The sequence below is a fragment of the Hoplias malabaricus genome, chromosome 15 (assembly GCF_029633855.1).
Source record: "Hoplias malabaricus isolate fHopMal1 chromosome 15, fHopMal1.hap1, whole genome shotgun sequence".
NCBI lineage: Eukaryota > Metazoa > Chordata > Actinopteri > Characiformes > Erythrinidae > Hoplias > Hoplias malabaricus.
The window spans coordinates 16525640-16545899 of NC_089814.1; the positions used below are offsets into that span (position 1 = coordinate 16525640).

General features: G+C 37.2%; 3 protein-coding genes across 3 annotated transcripts; 2 read left to right on the forward strand and 1 right to left on the reverse strand.

The window, feature by feature from the left end:
- The first annotated feature begins 1135 nt into the window (after window positions 1-1135).
- Window positions 1136-4664, forward strand: gng3 (guanine nucleotide binding protein (G protein), gamma 3). Its single transcript, XM_066646481.1, has 3 exons — window positions 1136-1335; window positions 2193-2292; window positions 3853-4664. The coding sequence occupies exons 2-3, from the start codon at window positions 2194-2196 to the stop codon at window positions 3979-3981; spliced, it is 228 nt and encodes a 75-aa protein (XP_066502578.1). The 5' UTR covers window positions 1136-1335; window position 2193; the 3' UTR covers window positions 3982-4664.
- banf1 (BAF nuclear assembly factor 1) lies at window positions 4661-7572 on the reverse strand. The gene is made up of 3 exons (XM_066646480.1): window positions 7373-7572; window positions 6337-6507; window positions 4661-6219 (listed from the first exon to the last, which is right to left on the reverse strand). Exons 2-3 carry the CDS (start codon window positions 6460-6462, stop codon window positions 6073-6075), a joined length of 273 nt encoding a protein of 90 aa, XP_066502577.1. The 5' UTR covers window positions 6463-6507; window positions 7373-7572; the 3' UTR covers window positions 4661-6072.
- Window positions 7573-14954: 7382 nt separating this feature from the next.
- slc3a2b (solute carrier family 3 member 2b) lies at window positions 14955-19278 on the forward strand. Its single transcript, XM_066645802.1, has 9 exons — window positions 14955-15284; window positions 16180-16436; window positions 16529-16719; window positions 17038-17211; window positions 17372-17472; window positions 17559-17695; window positions 17951-18263; window positions 18364-18414; window positions 18552-19278. Exons 2-9 carry the CDS (start codon window positions 16219-16221, stop codon window positions 18900-18902), a joined length of 1536 nt encoding a protein of 511 aa, XP_066501899.1. The 5' UTR covers window positions 14955-15284; window positions 16180-16218; the 3' UTR covers window positions 18903-19278.
- Window positions 19279-20260: the final 982 nt, after the last annotated feature.

Sequence of the window (20260 nt, forward strand, 5' to 3'; positions counted from 1 at the left end):
CGGCTGTGAAGGGACAGACTTCACAGATTTCACAGAAACTTACCTACTTAACCATGTTAATAAGCCGTTATAACACAAATAATAAGAGCAAGAATGTCCTGCATATTTCACGAAGTAGACAAGTATAATTCTGACCTGTGCGGAAAGTAAAATAATAACAAGTTTGAGGTTTTTAAAAATCCTCTCTATTCATTGATTAAAACTTCATATTCATCAAAAGCACAACTAAATTATTTCTAAGAATATATATATATATATATATATATATATATATATATATATATATATATATATATACTGTTTGTGTATACTATACTATATGTATACCGCTTGTGTCTGCTGATGCCAGTTGGTGACTGAATGCTTATTTTCACAAATGATACGTGCGAGAGAAATCACAGAAAGGGGTCTTTAACAGAACAAATGACAAATGAAGGCTCAATTCATTATTTCTAATTATTTCTAATTCTAATTATTATACAATGTAATGTTACACTGAGCTAACTAGTTCTGTCAGATAACAGAAGTTAGACAGTTTTTGGTAATTTCTTCAATGGTTGTAAACATATTCTTAAAAAGTGGAGTGAATAAGAAAATAAACGGTTTGTTAGGCTAGTTCTCATTCAGCATCCATCATCCATATATATCCGTATAACAACACCTATAACGTTCATAGTATAAACCAGTTTCTATTGATGTAAGATGTGAGCTATGGGTATAATGGAAAGAGGAGAAGACTGGTGCAGATGAAGTGATTGTGGAGATGAGTAGAAGATCTTAACCTGGTTGGGAGAGACCACTAAGGCAAAATGGTGACACAGTATAGACAAAGAGGCTGAGACTGCAGCAGTTCCCATGGTAACAGAGGAAAATAGGGGGATATATCAAGACGAGGGATATCTGGGTACACCCAAAACGAACTGTTATTAAATGTCTTTCCTTGACCGTACACGTTACATGCTATGCTAAACCATGTCCTGTATTCCTCCATGTCATATATTTTCATCCATATGAGCCACCTCCCCCCTTGTCCCACCCTTACTGATGCAGGAATGGTACAGTCCAGCCTGAAGGACAAATAAATTCCAGTGGCACTCCCGCCCATGCTTGGCCAGTTCCATTCACTGCCGAGGGGAGTTTGCGCTGTATGTATCCAGAGCCTGGTGCTCATTGTAGCAGAATTGCAGTGCATCGGACTGTACAGAGCGGGGAACTGGAGCATCCACACTGTCTATGAGGGTGGGGTCCGGCTGCACTGGGAGCAAAAACACACAGAGAAAGGAATAAGGACAGAAGTGGAGGGATAGCTTGCAAAAGAAGAGGACCGCAACAAGGGTAAGAGAGACGAGAGGAGACACTGGCAACTGGGAGGCCCAGAATGATAGATGCAGACTAGCACATCTCTTCTGGTCCTTTTTTTTCTACCCGATCCCCTCTCCTTCTTCGTCTGTCCTCAGTAATTTACGCCTGCACTTGCTACTGAAAATGAAATATAGAATTTTTTATATATTTTAAAGTTTTTAAATCCAATTTTAAATCAATGAGGCTCAATGCTCATTAAATCCTTTAGTACATTTTATCTGATTTTATATGAACTGGTGATGTGTGAGTGGCCATGATTCCTGTGGATGCCTTTGGCCCAGTTTCTATTGCTCGCTGTCTGTATATGATGTATGTACCAAAAAGGACTGGTAAATATACCAGTGGATTAAGAATTAACACATTAAGCATTTTTTAATTTCTAAAAAAAAAAAAGGTGTGGTTTCCCCATGTGGGGGCTGATTTGTCTGGGGATACAATCCGTGTGGATTTGCTCCCCTTGCTCCCCGAACAGTAATAAAATTCAAGTTTCTAAAGGTTTATATTTGGGGCAGAAGAAATGTGAAGACGAGGGAATGGAAGAAGAGGGGAGAGAAATAAGTAGTGGAGAGGATATGTGGAGTGGAGGGGAGATGCCGGCCTTCCATTTGAAGCAAGAAATATGCTGTAAATACGATCAGCCAGTAACTGATTTCTGTAAACATTACTGGAGTCTATAACAATTAGCAGAGCAATGGGGATTCACTCATCTCTGCCCCAGTGGGATTAGCATCTTCCACTCATAACAACTAATGGAAACTATGAGCTGATGCAATTGTTCTTGATCTTCTGCTAGTGTGATTTTTGCCAATGTGGGTGTGTGTGTGTTGCAGGATGAAAGGAGACACCCCTGTGAACAGCACCATGAGTGTCGGTCAGGCCAGGAAGCTGGTGGAACAGCTGAAGATTGAAGCCAGTTTTTGTCGGATCAAGGTGAGAGAAAGGTCCCAATGTCATTTAGAGTTCTTCTGCTTTCTTGTAAATGCTTCTCTCCGGACTAAATTTGTGTTCCACAGATGTGTTCCACAGAATCAGGTTAATAGGTTTGGCCTCATTCTGACAGCCCCTCTGGTCATGGATGCCCCACAATCATTTAAGCATTGGAATGTCTTTCACCCTTAATTTTGCTTTACATGCATATGGACTGAGGACACAGGGTAAAGAATTTCTCATGATCAAAATGAAAATACAAGACAAAATACATAGTTTGCTTCAGTTCTTACAATAGAAATTCCTAAATTGGTCCATTCATTTTCACTCCAAAACAACTGGCAAGTCTTCAGGGTAGAGAAGGAATTTGGTGGAATGTTTGTGAGTAACCGAGGAGCTGCCTTATAACCATTTATAAGCAATAGCTATGACCTGTAGGTAAGGCAGTGGATGGCTTTTTAAAGTAGCACTTCTCAAAATGGTCATCAGGGCCCCCAGATGTGCACTTGTGAAGAGCGCCATTATAACATTGATATAAGCTTTACATAACTGCACATACAAGCATTAATAGTTTAGAACTGTGACTAGAGAGAGCTTGGATAAATGCCACAACAAACCTGACTACTTTCAAACCAGATTATTACATATACATGCCACTTGACCTCTTCTTACTACATTTAGCATTTCATTGCTTGTATATCAATGCCTTCAAGATGTAAAGTTTATGGAAGAAGAATCATAAGAAAAATGTTATATAAAGCTTGATTCATCCAATCGTTCCATAACAAAATAAACAGAATTCAGATTTCCAAGATTTGGTTTCATTATCATTTCTGCACCCACAAATCACCAAGAGAACATGCTTAGCTAGCTCAGAAGCCCCCTCCAATACTGCATTACTCTTAGCAATATCACAACATGGACAGTAATTTCTTTTGATTTCAATTTTGTGTTAGATTTTATTTCTTTTTGACATCTGAAGTCATCAAGATTGTTTTGCATTTATTAGGCACTTAAAATGTTTCCAAATTGTTCAGCATCCACCGAATGACAAGGTCTAATGCTGTGCATTGTTTAAAGGATGTCTATGCTGCATATTATCATTATACAGCATTATTTGTATTTAGACTGCTAAAATTCCAGTGACAAATGTAGGGTAAAATATAAGAAGTAAAACACACACACACCTAAGGCGTCACAGTGCCGCAACAGGTAGTTGCTATCATACAGCTCCAGGGTGATTGTGAGGAGCTAGTGCATTCTCCCCGTGTCCATGTGTGTTTCCTCTGGATGCTCCTGTTTCTTCCCACAGTCCAAAAACACCTACCAAAAATTGGTAGGTGGATTGGCGACTCAGGTGTCCATAGGTGTGAGTAAATGTGAGAGTCAAGCTGCAAAAGACTGGTGCGACCCTGAATTGGATTTAAATCTTTACTCCATAGACATATTTGTAGAATATAAATGGAACATTTCTTTTTAATAAGAGATTTGTTTTGGTAAAAATGTGATGAGAATATTGATGAATTAGCGCTGCAATAAACTGCTTCCTCCTTGTACACTTAGGTATCCAAGGCAGCTGCTGATTTGATGGCCTACTGTGATGCTCACGCCTGTGAGGACCCTCTCATCACCCCTGTGCCCACCTCAGAGAACCCGTTCAGGGAGAAAAAGTTCTTCTGTGCCCTACTCTGAGCAAGACCCAGGAAGAATGGATTTAGCCTCATGTAGATGATTCTGATTTGTGTATACGCATCGCACGCGCACACACACACACAATATATCATGAGTCTTTAAATTTCAAACTTAAATTCTAAATAAACGTCTCAGTGTTTGACAGCGGCCAAGGCTAAACATTCAACACCTTGTTCATGTGAGGGTAATTAGTGTTTTCTGTTCTATAAGAGAAAGCTTGGTCTCTGTTAATGGGCTACAGACGTAAAGAACTAAAAGAAATTACCAATTCACTACATAAATGCAAGCACATGATTTTTCTAACCAGTAAAAAGGAACTAGGTGATGGGGATAGATGTTTTAATTATTTAAAATTTATTATACTTTTAAGTGACATCCTTTGTTTTATGGATTTTCTTCTCACGATATACAATTGTGATTAATAAATTCTGTATATTTTGCATTTAAAATTTTAATGTATTCAGTGAAATGGCTGTATGCTTGTAGATAATGGCAAGGGGCATGAGTGTTAGATTTTTTTGGATGTATTGGTAACGTAGAAGCCACAGACCTATATGTTATCTGCAACTAATTCAAAAGGGTTTGCAATATGAAAGCCACCTTGAAGAACTGAGTGTAAAATTAATCTCAATTCTCAGAACTCCCCCCCCCTTTTTCCAACCTGGGGGTTTACAATAATACTGCATACAGAATCAATATAAATAAAGAAAATGATAAAGACAGGTGTTTTTGTGTCTTTGTAGGTTTTAAGTGTATCTTCAGTTGTTGAGGAACATTCCAATTTCATAAAATACAATTTTGTTTCAAATATTTCTGCATAATTTTTAACATGATGTCTCCAGAGAAATATAACAGTTGTGAAATGTAGAAGCTACACATCTGAAGTGTTAAACTGTGCTAAGAACAACCAAACGATGTTATTACAATAAAATGGTTACAAATAAACTGCCTGACACATGGACATTTCTGAGACTGAAAACATCTATTCTCCTTTCACAGCAAGTATTTTTATAGACAATCCTATTTTTTCAATCTCAACAATTTAACTGTGTTTAAATTGAAACATTAGGGAAAGTCTCTTTAAAATATGACTAGTCAATTACTACAAAACAGTACTAACCTTTTATTATTTTAATAGCATAAACTAAATGCTGGATATTACCAAATTTATACTATACATCAGTGATGATTATATTTTTTTAAAAGAAAGCACTGTACCACTGTTGAAATATTTTTGAGCTTTTGTCTTTTCTGCAAGCTTTGCCAGTTTCAGACAGATAACTTATTGAAAGGATACATGAGTGGATATTCATATGTATAAGTACAGACATGTACATCAACACATACCATTTAATGTGCACAATTTACCAAATATTGTCTTTATTAAGGCATATGATTTACTGAAAAGAGCACTGTGACATAACTGTAATGCAGCTATTCTGTTTATAATGATTTCCACATCTTTGCTCTTCCAACAAACATTTCTTCTGAGTGTTGTTTAAAATACGGCATTACTAAACAGTAATTTAGCTATTATTACTAAAAAACTTTAATTATTACGTCCATGTATGGAGAACCCTACAAAATGTCAGTATTAACCCATAAAATGCTAGAACCCATTCCCTAAACACCAATAGCAGGGTATAACTCTTTCTCAGACACTGAGTAGTCCAGAAGCATTGAAAGACCCAGATAAATATCTACTCTTTGAGTTGAATAGCATTTGATGGGAGAATTTGGTTTAACTGATCATTAACTATAAAACAATGAAAATATTAGGCCTTGCTAAAGTCAGATCTAAGGTTTTGTAAGAAAAAGGTCACAAAACTAAGCAAGGCAAATAAACAAACAAACAAACAAAAATAAACGACAGTTTAAAATACACTCTTCATGTCCGTGTCGGAATTAAATTATTTGTATTTGTTTTGTAGTGCTCACGTGAGGCTGGACTAACTGCTCATTTTTTATGGCATCTCAAAGCTTTAAATGGCCACACAGAAGAGAAACATGCCTGATACATAAACGGAGATGAGAAAGGGCAGGAAAAATAAGTGACAGAAACCTAAAGTAAAAGTGAAACCAAAGAGCTAATCACAGGAACGAGTCACACCATTCTCGCAGACAGCCGTAGCAGTCGCCTTGTTGTTTTACATTTGCTCCGCATGTGTCCTTTAACCAGTCCCGAAAGAGCTCCTCGTCTTTCTTCAACACTAGGAATTGCCCAAGGACAACATATGCCTACGAGTCGAATGGAAAGAGAAAGCAACAGCATTAGAAAACTAAATCAGCTGGCAACACTCATTACGATACATTTTTTTTACTAGATCCTTTGCAGAATCTTCAAAGTTGTCTCACTTTGTCAAACCCTTTTTCTTCCAATCTTTTGCCAAGCACTTCACCAATTCCTGCTAGTGCCATCACTGACTTCTCGCCCATGGGCTCTGCCACAAACTCCTTGTGTTTTTGTGATGTTGACGACATTGTTGGTTTTGGGTGCGACGCGATGCCGTCCTTCAAGGATTCTCACTGGAAAGATGTCAAAAATAATTAGAAATAATACAGTATATAATTTGCCAACTCAAGTGTAAAAAATTTATCATTTCTGCACAACATTACTTAGCATATGTTAATATTGTTGCAGAAACAATTAACATGACACTTCAGGACAGATAATATTGCACTGTGGCTGCGTTTTAAAATACTGTAGCAGAATATCTTTATTCATGGCTGGTTATAATTCCTACAGCAGAGATTAAAGGTCGTGGTGACACTTTCTGTTGTTTATCGTTTTACAGATAATATAATTATTTGTCGTTAAAATGCAAAACTACACAGATGTCCTTCCCTTTAGATTCCTGTACATTACCGTAGTTCAGGTTCATTTATTTAATGCAGATGCTGTAAAATTTTTTGTTACATAATATTCTAAAAAAATAAACATCACACGGGTTCTTATTTAGTTTAATTCTCAACTCCACCTTAAAAGGCGCAAAGGCCACATTCTGCTGCCTACAGTTATGTTATACCAGTTAAGGTGGAAGGAAAAATTCAGCTTCATGGATAATGAAAGCGAAAGGGCGCGCTTTCACAGCAAGTAATAAACCAGTCGTTTTAAACTGTGTGAAACTCCTAAGTCAGTTAATAGTAAGATTTGAAAATACTCCGTAAACATATATAAGCCCGAAGTAAACATATTAACGTTTTGTGGGTTATTTTCCTGGCTGTACTCGGAGGATAGCCACATGCTAACACAGCGGGAGCCCCGTTTAAAATTAGCCTGCAAGCTGACTGTCTAACGCAGCTTCTGCTCCGAGTCTCATCGCGTCTCTCTGTATGAAACACCAGCGCTGAGAGTGACACTCTCCCGCTGACCATGAGTAGGTTTGGTTACCGTGGTTCAGGCCAACTGGAGCAGAGTTGATTCTAATCCCCTCACTCTGCAGTGGCTTCACTGAGCTCCAGGCTGAAGATGAAGATAAAATTGTTTAAACTGGACTGAGAGGAGCTTCCTGATCCCGCCTTCACTTCACTCCGCTTTCCGCTTCCTGCAAACGGTGTGGAGCCGAGTCTCACAGGGTCCTCTACCGCCTCCTTGTGGACCTGCTGCCCCTGTGCTTTACCGAGAGAAATAAGGGCTTTTCTAGAGAACAGAACTATTTGTTCAGTGTTGAAATAAATAAGCAAAACAGCTATAAAGTAAATAGAAAATATATAAATAAATTATTCGCATGAAAGAAAATTGGTATACAAATTGCAGTATGTTTCATCCAATGCTGCTTTTCTTAAACATAATTTAAATTTAACACGGGTCAAAGCAAAAACAAGGGAGTTGTTTAAATTTACAATAAATTTTGCTATGTTTTTATTAGACCATACTGGTCATGGTGTCCTAAACTACTCAACTTCAGTTTGTTTCCATGTCGTGTATTTTCATCCATATGGTGCAGGGTGGTGAAACACAGCTTCAGCATCATTGTGGGTTCAAACCCCTCCTTAAGTCACGCTCTGTGAGGAGTATGAAGTTCTCCCTGTGTCTGTGTGGGTTTCCTGTTTCCCCAGGTTTCCTCTCACAATCTAAAAACATACTGGTATGTGGATTGTCTACTCAGAAACGTCTACAGGCACGAGTAAATGTGTTTGGTGCTCTGTGATTTTCTGGCGCCATGTCCAGGCTTTGTGCCCATTCTGGACCCTTCGCTACCCTGAACTGGATAAGCAGTGACAGAAAATGAATGAATGAATGTGCCACCACCACCCCTTGTCCCACCACAACTTGTCACGGAATTGTATGGTGCAGCCTGTAACACAAATAATTTCCAGTGGAGCTCAGAGCATGGTTGGCACATGCCACTCAGGTTGAAGGGACATTCTTCTTGGCCATTGATTAGGAGAAAATGTTTTCTGAGGCTAGACAAATCACTTTTGACAAATTTAAAGGAGTAACTGTGACCCACTGGTTAAAACTAACTTGACGCCAATTCAGTTATATTCTGAAAAATGCTCAAAAACAGAAGGGGCACTCTGGGTGGAGATACACTCATGCTCTATGCTTATGCATATTTATGAGCATGACAACTGTGGGTGTTAGGGGTTGGAATGATAAAAGATAATCCACAACCATTGTAAAGTTGATCCAGGGGGACGCTGCTGTGGAACTTTAAAAATCAATAAGGTACTTTGAAAATTTGGAAAAATGTGTTCATATTTTAATAACGATTAATATACTTCAGCTGTTAATTTAAACCAAAAAGATCTTTGGATGTAATTATTACAAAAAGAAAAAAAGACCAATTTCCAAACTTCAGTGAGGAAAGCATCCCTACGGACATTTCCAGGTTAAAGTTGCATTAACGCTGTAAATAAAAATCTAAGAAGAACATGTGTACAAATACTTGGATATAAACACTGTTACTGTTTTTGATTGTACCCTTCATTACCCAGTCGAAGTAATCCATATAATTCATAATTGAAATATGATGCAAAAACATCCTGCTTCTTGGTTCTTGTGATTTTTTAAAGATATACATTACAGTGGGAGTGAAAGAGTGTTTAATCATTTACATGTATGTAAAAACGACCCAAAGTGTACAAAAATGATTATTTTGAATGGGATTTAGGCTTATTTTAGAGCTATGGCAAGTTGAATGCTAATATTAAAAAGAACCTCTTTCAGCAACCTGCAAATCTGGCTCTGCAAGCATTTGCAAATCAACCAGCAGTTTTTAAGCAAGACAATGCTCCTTTTCACACTACAAAATGGATAAAGGATTTTCTTAAAGCTGCTGACATTAAAATAATGAAATAGCCAACCCAAAGTCCTGACCTGAGCCCGATAAGAAGCTTGGGAAAATAATTGGAGACAAAGTTTTGACTAAGAAATCTACTAAAAGAAATGCAGAAAAGATTAGGAGCAAAATTTAAGCAACATTTTAATTTGCAAGATTTTTTTCACTGTTAAAGTCTACTGTGATTACTGTTCTTTAATTTTGATCACAGTTTTTATTAATATTTCACAATTAGTTTTTTCATATTGTCTCCTACTGCTTTTGTCTACGTCACTGAAACTATTTGTGTGTATTGCTGTGTGTGCTAAAGGTGTTGTTTTTATCAAGATCACACACTGTGCTTCTTTAAGGCATAGTCTATGACATTCTTTTTTTTACCACTTCCCTGTTGTAATCCAGCTGTTTCTTCTAACTGTAAGATGGCGCGGGACACCTGCTGCCATCGCGTCTGTTGCGCACACCTAACCCCTGTTTGGGTGAGTGGACAGATGGAAATGTAATTTCGCTGCAAGTTGTACTTGTATAACTTTGTATGTGACAATAAATGCAATTCATTTATTCATAATGTAGAATATTTTTTTTTGAAGTTATGAAATACATCTTGCCCTACAGCCGTTCAGTACATGAAACTTTACACTGGGTTGAGCAGTGATACTGAAATTTAGAAAAATATCATTTTGGTCTCTTCTGTAATTTATACTTTAATGACTGTTATACTAGGATTTATGCAGTGGTACAAATTGTCCCAGAATGTGTTATTCTTAAAAATAACCCTAAGGTGCTGCCACTGAAATATCATGTGCAATTATTACAGTGCTCTACAATAGTAATAGTAATAATAAGATAATTTATTATAATTTCACATCAGTATAATATCCTTTGACTAAGCTCAGATAGAAATGACAGAGGAAGGGTAATAAGAAAGAAATAACTGGACTGAAGCTAGGGAAAAAATACCCTTTGATGAACACGGAAAAGGGCAGATCAAAAGTGAGCAAATGAACACAAATTCTTCAACAATGCACAGCAGGGGGATAAAGGCAAGTCAGGAGTTATTATTACACTAACCAGGGTCAAGGAGCATGGAGAAGTTCCAAACTAAACAGAGGAAAGCAGGACATAAAGGAGTAGATATGGAAAGACATAAGCCCGACTGGGGAACATGAAACAATTCTTGTTGCTTCTTATTATACTACTACAGTCCTTTTTTTGTTACATTAAATAAATAGCTCATCAGTTCAACCTTAAAAAGTTAATGAATATGTTAACAATCACACCACAAACAAAACAATCAAATTTTAAGTTGAATCACAGTTAAGATAAATAAAACCAATATTTTACAGCAATTCAAAATCACCCTTTTATTTAGGTGCCCTTAACACTACTGAGAAAGAATTACTTATAAAACACACAATAAAACACTCCCATTAAACCCATGTTTAACATGTAGAACTGTAAAACCTTCACCATTAGCTTTGTCACATGGGGATTATGTTGTTTAACTACCCTACTCAAAGAGAATGGGGACTATTTTTTGCATTATTCCACTGATACTACAGTATAGAATCCATTGATCCTATTATTCATTAGTAGACACATCAATTGCTTTACTGACTGTGAAAATCAATGCCTGCTAATAACTATCTGCATGCTGTCTACACCATTATTTCCTCTCCCTGGCTTATGGAAACAGGACGGTGTGCTGTGAGTTTCAAAATGCCTATTTGAAGATTAACTCTGTACTGTGCACAAAAAGAAAAACAATCTACTTTCTAATGAACTTCTAAGCTAATTATTGCTGTGAACCAGGTCATCTGCGAATAAACTGGAGTCTGATCTGTCTGCTTCTGGTGGCAAGAACTGTTTGTTTACATAGATGAAAAGGGTCCATTTTAACTGAGCAAACTGAAGCCTTCAGCGAATATATCAAACTGGCAGCTCAAACCCTTAAACTTGCTTCAGATAATATTATCTACACAATTAGACGGGAGCTACCCTACCTTAGTAAAGTACTTTAAAATACACATGTTGTGGACACAGATGTTCAGCTTTTATAATCAAAAAAGCATATAAGGAAATGATACACTGGTCCAGTTTCACATGGGGATTAATGTTACCATGCTCAGTGCCAAGCAGTGCCAGAAGTGTAAAAATCTCCCTAGCACTGGACTGACCTGTGTAACTGCATTAGCTGAAAGGCTGGAGCACCACTCAGTACATTTGGGATGAGTTGGAGTGGTTTTAGTGATGTAAAACTTTGATCATCCAAAATCAGTACCTAAACTTGCTAATGCTCTTGAGTTTTTATATCAATATATCAACACCTAGTCGGTATGTGTTCCAGACCAGGACAGATACCATTAAATTAATATTAATTTAGCAAGAAATTATGGGTAAGTCCTTTTGGCCATAGTGTATTAAAATGTAACAGTATAGCAAAAATTGGGCCTTGCTCTTTAATGAGAGTAATTTGTTATGGCCATGGAGTGATTTTATGAGGTCACTGAGGTGAACATTTCAGACATAATATCTGCTGGTCAGTGCAGGATAGATCAAAGCAAAGTGGAAAGATCAAAGCAAAAGCTTTTAAAAATAAAAATCAACAGGACAGTGCTCCTGACAAAATACCACTTGTCACCAGGACAACACACAAAACATGAAACACAGGTTTTAATTCACATTTGATTATGTTCACAGAAGAAGAAAACAAAATTCTATTATGCATAACTTTATCATAGCAAATGTGTTGATTTTCAGAAATTTCCTCCTTACTTTAAATGCAGTTGATTTGCAACGACACTTCTTGTGTGTTTGGTTTTGCAGTGAAGCTGTACAAGGCTAATGTAGCTTATGTGTAAAAGAATTTTAACCGGAAAATTAGCATCATGTAAACATTAAAACATAAATAACCCATACTAAACAGACTTACTTATGTGCTTAGTAAAACTGTGATTCTTGTGTGAAAGTTCACAGTAATTAACTAGTAGCATAGCTCAAAATGTCATTTGTTCTCATATATTCTCATTGTAACAGAGGTTATTCCTCACATTTGTCATATTTTTATATTTACATCATATAATATCAGAAAACATTGTTTATATTACACATTTCATTACTTATATTTTCATTTCATATAATTAATCAATGCATTTATATAAGTAAAGATAAAAACTGTGAAAATATATGCCAGTAAGGTAGATCATAGTGTCAATGTGTAACCACTTTGGCTTTTTTTTTGCATGGTGTTCTTGCGTGGTATAGACTTGGGTATTTTATATTGCTACTGTTGAAAACAAAACAATATGCAAATTATATACAAACATATTCCAACTTGCTATATATATACATATATATACTACCTTTCAAGAGATGTCTTGCCATATATATAGGTCACTGCAGCTTAAGCTTATCTGCTTATCTTATTTGCAGTGCTGACTACAAGAATGAAAAAATCTATTAAATCAGTGAGCAGCTCTGTCTCCTCAATATCAGAGAACTCAAATCAGTGGTTGATAAGAGCTGGTGCTGTTTTGCTCTCAAAAGCTCTGAGCATCAACACTGAACTATATAATCCAACCGGCTTTACTTATCATGCCATGGATGAAATTTCAATGAATTCCTCAAGGATAATTTTTCTGAGTACAGTTGCTCACCCTTGTCGTAGCTTGTCTTTTCACAGTTCAGAAACATGTGTCTTTAACATACCACATAAGGACACACTGTGCTTTGGCCTGTTTACATGATATGCGATCCTTTTCTATCCCCCGCCCTGCAGGAGGGGCATGGTCTGTGAACATATGACTATGTTTTGGATTTAAAACAAAGAAAGCAACAGGAGTGAATTGTTTTCATGAGAGATTATCTTTAAAACATGTCATTCTAATGATTTCGTAGACCACTGAAGGTTTCTGTATATTTTGTGAATAAGCTGTAGTCAACATGTGGAAGTTTCCAACTCCTCTGCTGGATCAGGTTGCCATTTCCTAGAAGAGAAGGGGGAGTTCTAGCAGCTCTCACAAACAGGACGAGCCCCCTGGGCAGACAACATGTTTACCAAGTTTATCCCAAACTCAGATGTTTTACAGTTTAATTACATTAAATGTTTTTTAAGTTGGACATCAATGCTGTGTTTTATAAGAAATATCTTGCTGCTTTATTTTTTTATTAAGGGTTTATAAACCTGTCAGTTATGTCCAATATATGTAATATTTAATGGTGATCATGCACTTTACTGTGATTTGTGCCTTAGCTTATTGTAATTTGGCGATGGGATTACATTGTGGTGATCAATGGTCACCACATAAAACAATGGTCCTTTGTATTTCAAATGATTTGCCAAGGCAATTTACTGCCAGTGCCTGAAGTTTGAACCATTCATCTAATTAGTTTAAAACAATACTGATGAAAAGGAATCACTGACATAGATAGATAGACAGACATTGCTCTTGTTTTGAACTAAAAGTACTACTACAAAATAACTGGGTGAAAGGTCAGACATGTCTCAACTGCTGATATTTATTATGAACAAGATTTATTTTAATGTACGTCTCCCAGTCTCAAACTGTTCTGAGAGTTCGTTAAAGCTTAGTCACTAATTATAATGTCACTACTTAAATCACAGCACTGGAGTACTGGAATAAGAATGGTAGAACTGTCATTTGAGATTGTTGTTCACTATCACTATAGCATTCATCTGACCACCTCTTAGTTGAGTATTACAGTCGCTCCAGGAAAGAAACACAATGCTTTCCAGCTAAAACATGTTTGCATTAGTACCGCATGCACTATGAACATGGGTAGGGGATGAAGCCTACCCAGAACTCTTTAAGGTGGATTGTTTTTATCTACAGAATTTTTGTAAAGAAATGTCTTTCCATTGCTTTTCATCGGCTCGAGAGAGTATAAGTATTTGTTTTAAACTTCCTGGTGCAATTATATTTACATTTTTATATAAAGTTTTAAACTTTATATATATTTACAACATCATATGGATCGCAACTTATCACTTGTCTTCAAAATATAATTTCCCCCCTTGACAACTACTAATCATTAATAGTCTCTATGGGGTGGTTTCCCAGACAGGAATTAAGCTTAGTCCTGGACTACACAGCATTTTGAACTGTCATTTTCCCATTGAAAGGAGGACATAGTCTAGGACTAGGCTTAATCCCTTTATGGGAAACCACATTTAGGACTAAATACTGCTTGAATTATGACCATTTGCCTTAGAAAAGTATGAATATCAGTGGTCATTGGGTCAACAATACATATTACTTTAGCCAAAAATCAGTTAATATTTAATTTTTGTGCCAAATAACACCTGAAAAGACTAACTTCATCATGCTGACGTTATGAGGACGGTGGCGGTAGTGTTACAAGGTAGAACATTAAATGCAAGTGTGTGCGTGTGCATATAATTTGCAATAATTAAAATTAAAGATACAGAAAACAACAAATTGTACTAAGTACAAAAATGTCAGCTTTAAATAACAGCTTCTTCAGCCTTACAGTAATGTTACATAATCCTGGTCCTAGAGGCACCCTGCTCTGCACATTTAGTTCTTTCCCATCTCCTGACACACCTGATTCAAATAATCAGTTAATTAACAAGTCCCTCAGAGTTACAGTGGGAGGGTTAAAGCAGGAAAACCACTAAAATTTGCAGGGCAGGGTGCCTCTACATCCAGGGTTGAGAAACACAGAATTACAAAATGGCACAATCATATTTAATTTGACGTACGTTCTTCTTCTTATTATTATAGATAAATAGGTTTGTGTGATGGTGTAGAAACAAAATATCAGGACAGAAAAATCAAAATCTAGAGGACAGGGCACAAACACATTGAGCCGGTGTCTATTCAGAAGTTCCACCTTAAATGTGGGCGGCGCAGTGGAGCGAGCGCTGTATAAAGACGGAGCATCACCGCCGTCAGTCGAAAATCAGGAGAGACAAGAGCCACACGGAATAATCCCGGAGGAAAAATAGCCGCCTGTATTACTTTTCGGTATCGATTTAAGGTAAAGGTCTTTCTTTTTTTAACCGAACGAGCCTTTATAGCTATAACAGCGGGTGTCTGTAAAATTGCTTATTTCCTCCACGTTACTGTGAGTCATACCTTAAAGAATTACGTGTCATGTGTTTTTATAAACCTGTTTTAGCTAGATATATAAGATAATAATTATATCACCACGTTTTCTGATTTATCTTCACGTATTTTGTATAAATAACTAGTTTAATAACAGTATTAAATATTTCGGGGTTTCGGGAGACTTGCTTAAAACCAGAACAAGACTAAACCGGTTTTTCTGAGGAGGCGATGGGGGCGCAGGCGATGCCGTTCTTTATTGGGTTATTGTTTCAAATACAATGAAGTGTTGGCTACTAAGGCTGAATTCGGCAGTGTTGGTAATAGAGTAGGTTCGCTGCAACATATGAGAGAGGCGCGGTACGCTTTGAGGGTAGGGTAGGGGTTTAATTACGTTAGGGCACTGACTGTCTTTGGCTGAAAAACTGTCTACGCACATTATTAAACCAAGATAGATTTAGACTTTAACGCTCGGTTGGCCTGGTTTGTTTGCTGGATTAAAAATGTCTGAGCTGTTTTAGACCGAATTAATATGAAGTGTCACACGTCCTGGAACTGTCAAACAGTCGATTGAGTTTACAGGGCTCAATCCAGAATTACCCAGACACGTTCTTCATTTTAAGCCTTTAATAATGCCGAATGTATGGAGTAGAGAGCTATTCCACAGTATGGGACTGTGCCACAGTCAGTGCCGCCTTCGTTAAACGCCACCGGGTATTAAAGTAGCTGACGCAACATTGTGCTTTGTTACAGCGCGCGTTCTCGTGATTCCGCCAACTCCTCGTGTTCGTCACCATACATGCTTTTTCTCTTTCCTCTTTTTTAAGGTGGAAGTGAAAGAACTGTAGTCTGCCATCGCAGCCAAGATGACTAAAGACGCTGAAGTAGACATGAAAGATGTGGAGCTCAACGAAGTGGATCCAGAGAAGCAGCCCATGACCGGTGGTGACACTGGTAATGGAGATGCCAGCTCGCCTCTGACAGAGAAAAATGGCAGTGTGAAGGTTAAAATCCCTGAGGAGAATGAATCCAAGTTTACTGGTCTGTCCAAGGAGGAGCTCCTAAAAGTTGCTGGAACTCCAGGGTATGGCGGCTATCTTGTTTATGCAACTGTTGCCGTTTTTTCCCTTTTATATTAGTTTTTTAAATTCATCACCTGAACTCTTTTATTCATAGGTGGATTAGAGCCCGATGGGCACTGCTCATTCTCTTCTGGCTGGGCTGGATTGGGATGCTGGCTGGTGCTGTCGTCATCATTGTTCAGGCACCTCGATGCAAACCACTTCCTGAGATGAACTGGTGGAATGATGGTCCACTGTATCAGATTGGAGATGTCAGTGCATTCACAGAAAATTCTGATCTTAAAGGTATGGGCACAGGGAGAGATTTTTGTTTTGGTCTGTTCACCAGGGGATGATGAGTCTTCTGAGTCTTTTTTTTTTTTTGAGAAACATTTGAGAAGTTTCCCTTGTTGCTGTGGCTTGCTCATTCACTGAAATGTATATTAGATTATAAAGTACTGTACACACAGCAGCAAATTCACCAGTGTTAAATCAACACTATTAGTGTTAACACTGAGAGTACTAAATTATTACACTAAGTGTTGATTTAACACTGGTGAGTTTACTGTGCAGAAATATGTAAATCCAAAACTAACCTCACTTGTATTGGTTGGGTTTCCCCAGGTCTGGAGAAGAAGATTGAAGATGTGGTGAAACTGAAGGTGAAGGGACTTATTATAGGGCCCATCCATGTTTCTAATGCTGACAAACATGAAGACCTGAATTTGAAAGAGATCTCCTCTGACATTGGAAATCTGGATGACTTTAAAAACGTTATTAGTGCAGTACACAAGAAGGGTGAGTTTTCTTAGTTGTATCTAGGAAATATATAACTTCTTTGCTTTCATTAATGACTAATTTGAACTATACATTCTACTCTTAAAGGTTTATTACATAAAAGGTGCTATCAGACACCAGTTAATCATTGTTAATAAATATAATATTTGTCTTTTCACAGGTGTTTCAGTGGTATTGGATCTAACCCCTAACTATAAAGGAACTGACCTTTGGTTCCAGAACAGAAGCGATATTTTTCCACTAGTGTTAGAACAAGTTGAGGTATGAGTTTCTTTGATGTACACTTAACTGTAAACAATACTGTTGGTAACAAATGGATTTTAACAATGGCCATGTCTTGTTTCCAGTCTGCCTCTGATTTCTGGCTGCAAAATGATGTGGATGGAATCCTCCTTCATGGTGTTGAGCAAATTGCCACTGCGGACTCCTTTTGGACTAAAATCAGTGATACCGTCAAAAATCACACTAAAGAGGAGAAGAAAAAGTGAGTACTAAATCGTTGTTCATTCACCTAAGATCAGGTTAGATGCAGTAGGTTTATAGTGAGTATGTTTCTAGATACAGAGCCATGTGAGTATACTTCTAGATTCTGAATTGAAGCATGCTTGTGACAGACAATCATAAGTGAGCTAAGGAGCCATCTTGTGGCACAAAACTGACATCGTGGATGTCCATTTTGGATCACAGTCCATTTTCTTAGCAAAATCCTAGAAACTGACCTGGATTTAATTTCTTGAAGGATTCTTATTGGAGTTACCAATGCGCAATCTGCTGAAGATGTAAGCAAACAGATGAACAGGACGGGCGTGGATCTGCTCCTTTCTGATGTTCTGAAGCTGAACTCTGGAACTATGACATCTCAGGTCATAGAAAGCCTTTACTCTGACCACAATACTACCCAGCTGGCCTGGAACATTGGTGATCGTGTCAGGGGTCATCTGGCTTCCATTGTGGGCTCAGGATGTGTGAAGCTGAGCCAACTGCTGCTGCTTACCCTTCCTGGTACACCCGTGTTCAACTACGGAGATGAAATTGGACTTGGAGATAATGAGGTAAGAGTGTATTAGATGTACGATTGTTGAGAAGAATACTGATCCTCTTAAAAGTTGCTAATTTTTTGTTTGTTTTGTTTTGTCCTCTCCCCTCAATTAGTACAAGTACCCGAAGATGATTTGGTTAAATGCCATAAATGAGTCTGACAAGGTAATGAACTACTTTTTAATTATATATTATTTTTGTTTAATCAGTGCTACACTTTCACTTATACTAAAAAGAAGCAAATGCATACGCTCTAAGCAGAACTGACTGTAACTGTACACATGCTTTTTCTTTTTTTGCAGGAGGAGAAGGAACAGAAATCTTCTCTTAAGTCATTCTTTACAACTCTAAGCGAGTATAGGGGGAAGGAACGCTCTCTCATGCATGGAGAGTACTTTCCTCTTAATAGCTCTGACAGTACCATGGCCTACTTGCGCAAATGGGACCAGAGTGAGCGCTACATAGTTGCTTTGAACTGGCACACTTCATTGTCTTTCACTCTGCAGCTAACCCAGAAAGAACTTCCCGAGACGGCCACCATCGTTGTCAGCACTGATGCAAAAGAGCTACCTGTTGACACCTCTGTTAATTTAGCAGAGCTGAAATTGGGGCCACAACAGGCTGTTCTGCTTAAATTTCCTTATACTCCATAAAAGAAAATGTATGTTTACACTTAGGTATGTGGATCCTATACATAGACAAAAATGTTGCTTGATGGGCATTCTGTTACTCTTTCCTGAAAAATCTCAAAATGCACTGGATAGATTTTAAAATAATGCCAATGTGTGAAAACTTGTCAAGGCTTCAATTTAATGTAAGGTTAAGCCCAGCTAAAATATACTTTTTGACTGTTACTTGAGAAACATTCCATTAAAGGCACTTTCAACCTTTGTTATATTTTAGTTGTTGATACTGCAAATGTATGTTGCCAAACATTTTCACTGTATTATTTTGTCAATGATGCAAAAGTATCATGAACAGTCCCTCAAAACAAATACTTTGCAATAGGAGCATGAATAAAAAGTTGGAAGAGACTTCATGATGACTTTGTCTCATTCTTTTGGAAACTATTCAGATGGGGAAGAATCGTTAAAAGCTCTTCATAAGACTTACATTTGTGCAGGAATACTGGATGGATATAGCACGTCTGGATTTCTTTATTTAGAAAAATTCATTATATATTAACTGTGCCCATTCTCACCTGGCTGTTTTAATGCTTATGAAATATTAATTCATTGAGGTACAGTGCTGCAAACCATAAGGATATTTGACTAAAGTATGTAGTAGAATACATACTTATATAGTTATCATAGTTATCAGAATGCACCGAATGCAGACTTTATTATTTAAGTTTAGCTTATCTCTTTAGAATATGGAATTTAGTCACATTTTAAAGGACAGTATTTTTCACGGGATACTGTTTAAATTAAAAAAATGCCTGTAATTTACCGTTAAGCATTGCAAACCTAGAAAATACATGTCAACTGTATGTGTGAAATGTCCAAATAGTGAGTGCTCAAAGCAAACATGGTTCTATACAATAGCAGAAATATTTGTGGAAGTATAGAATTCTTTTTTTATAAATTAGAGAACTAAAATATGCTTTGTATAATTAAGTAATAAATCACGCTTCTATATTCAGGCTTCAAGACCTATATTTAACTATATAAGTACATAAACTTTTAACTCGGTATCAGATTTTTTTTCAATCCTACACTCTAACATAAGTGGTATCAAATCTGGGCCTGGTCACATTCACATTAAGTCCAGCTATGATTAGGATATATATGTTCATATAGCAGCACACATGGTGATCCGTTGGAGTTCTACAGAAAGCACCTGCTGCAGCAGTGAGGGAAGATATATTGCGGCTGACTTAGAGCCATGAAAACGAGACTAGAACCCGACACCAGTCTTACTGCTAGACACAAAAGATGTCCATTAACTGTCTGTGAAGTGCAAAATGAACACATTCTGGAGAAGGCAGCACAAGGCTTGATATTTCCTACTT

Excerpts from the sequence above, each read along its gene's own strand:
- gng3 (XM_066646481.1), top strand. The coding sequence starts at position 2,194 with ATGAAAGGAGACACCCCTGTGAACAGCACCATGAGTGTCGGTCAGGCC. Across the intron at positions 2,293-3,852 it reads CCAGTTTTTGTCGGATCAAG|GTATCCAAGGCAGCTGCTGA; the intron begins GTGAGAGAAAGG and ends TTGTACACTTAG.
- banf1 (XM_066646480.1), bottom strand. The coding sequence starts at position 6,462 with ATGTCGTCAACATCACAAAAACACAAGGAGTTTGTGGCAGAGCCCATG. Across the intron at positions 6,220-6,336 it reads AAGAAAAAGGGTTTGACAAA|GCATATGTTGTCCTTGGGCA; the intron begins GTGAGACAACTT and ends TTCGACTCGTAG.
- slc3a2b (XM_066645802.1), top strand. The coding sequence starts at position 16,219 with ATGACTAAAGACGCTGAAGTAGACATGAAAGATGTGGAGCTCAACGAA. Across the intron at positions 16,720-17,037 it reads AGAAAATTCTGATCTTAAAG|GTCTGGAGAAGAAGATTGAA; the intron begins GTATGGGCACAG and ends GGGTTTCCCCAG. Across the intron at positions 17,696-17,950 it reads ACTAAAGAGGAGAAGAAAAA|GATTCTTATTGGAGTTACCA; the intron begins GTGAGTACTAAA and ends AATTTCTTGAAG.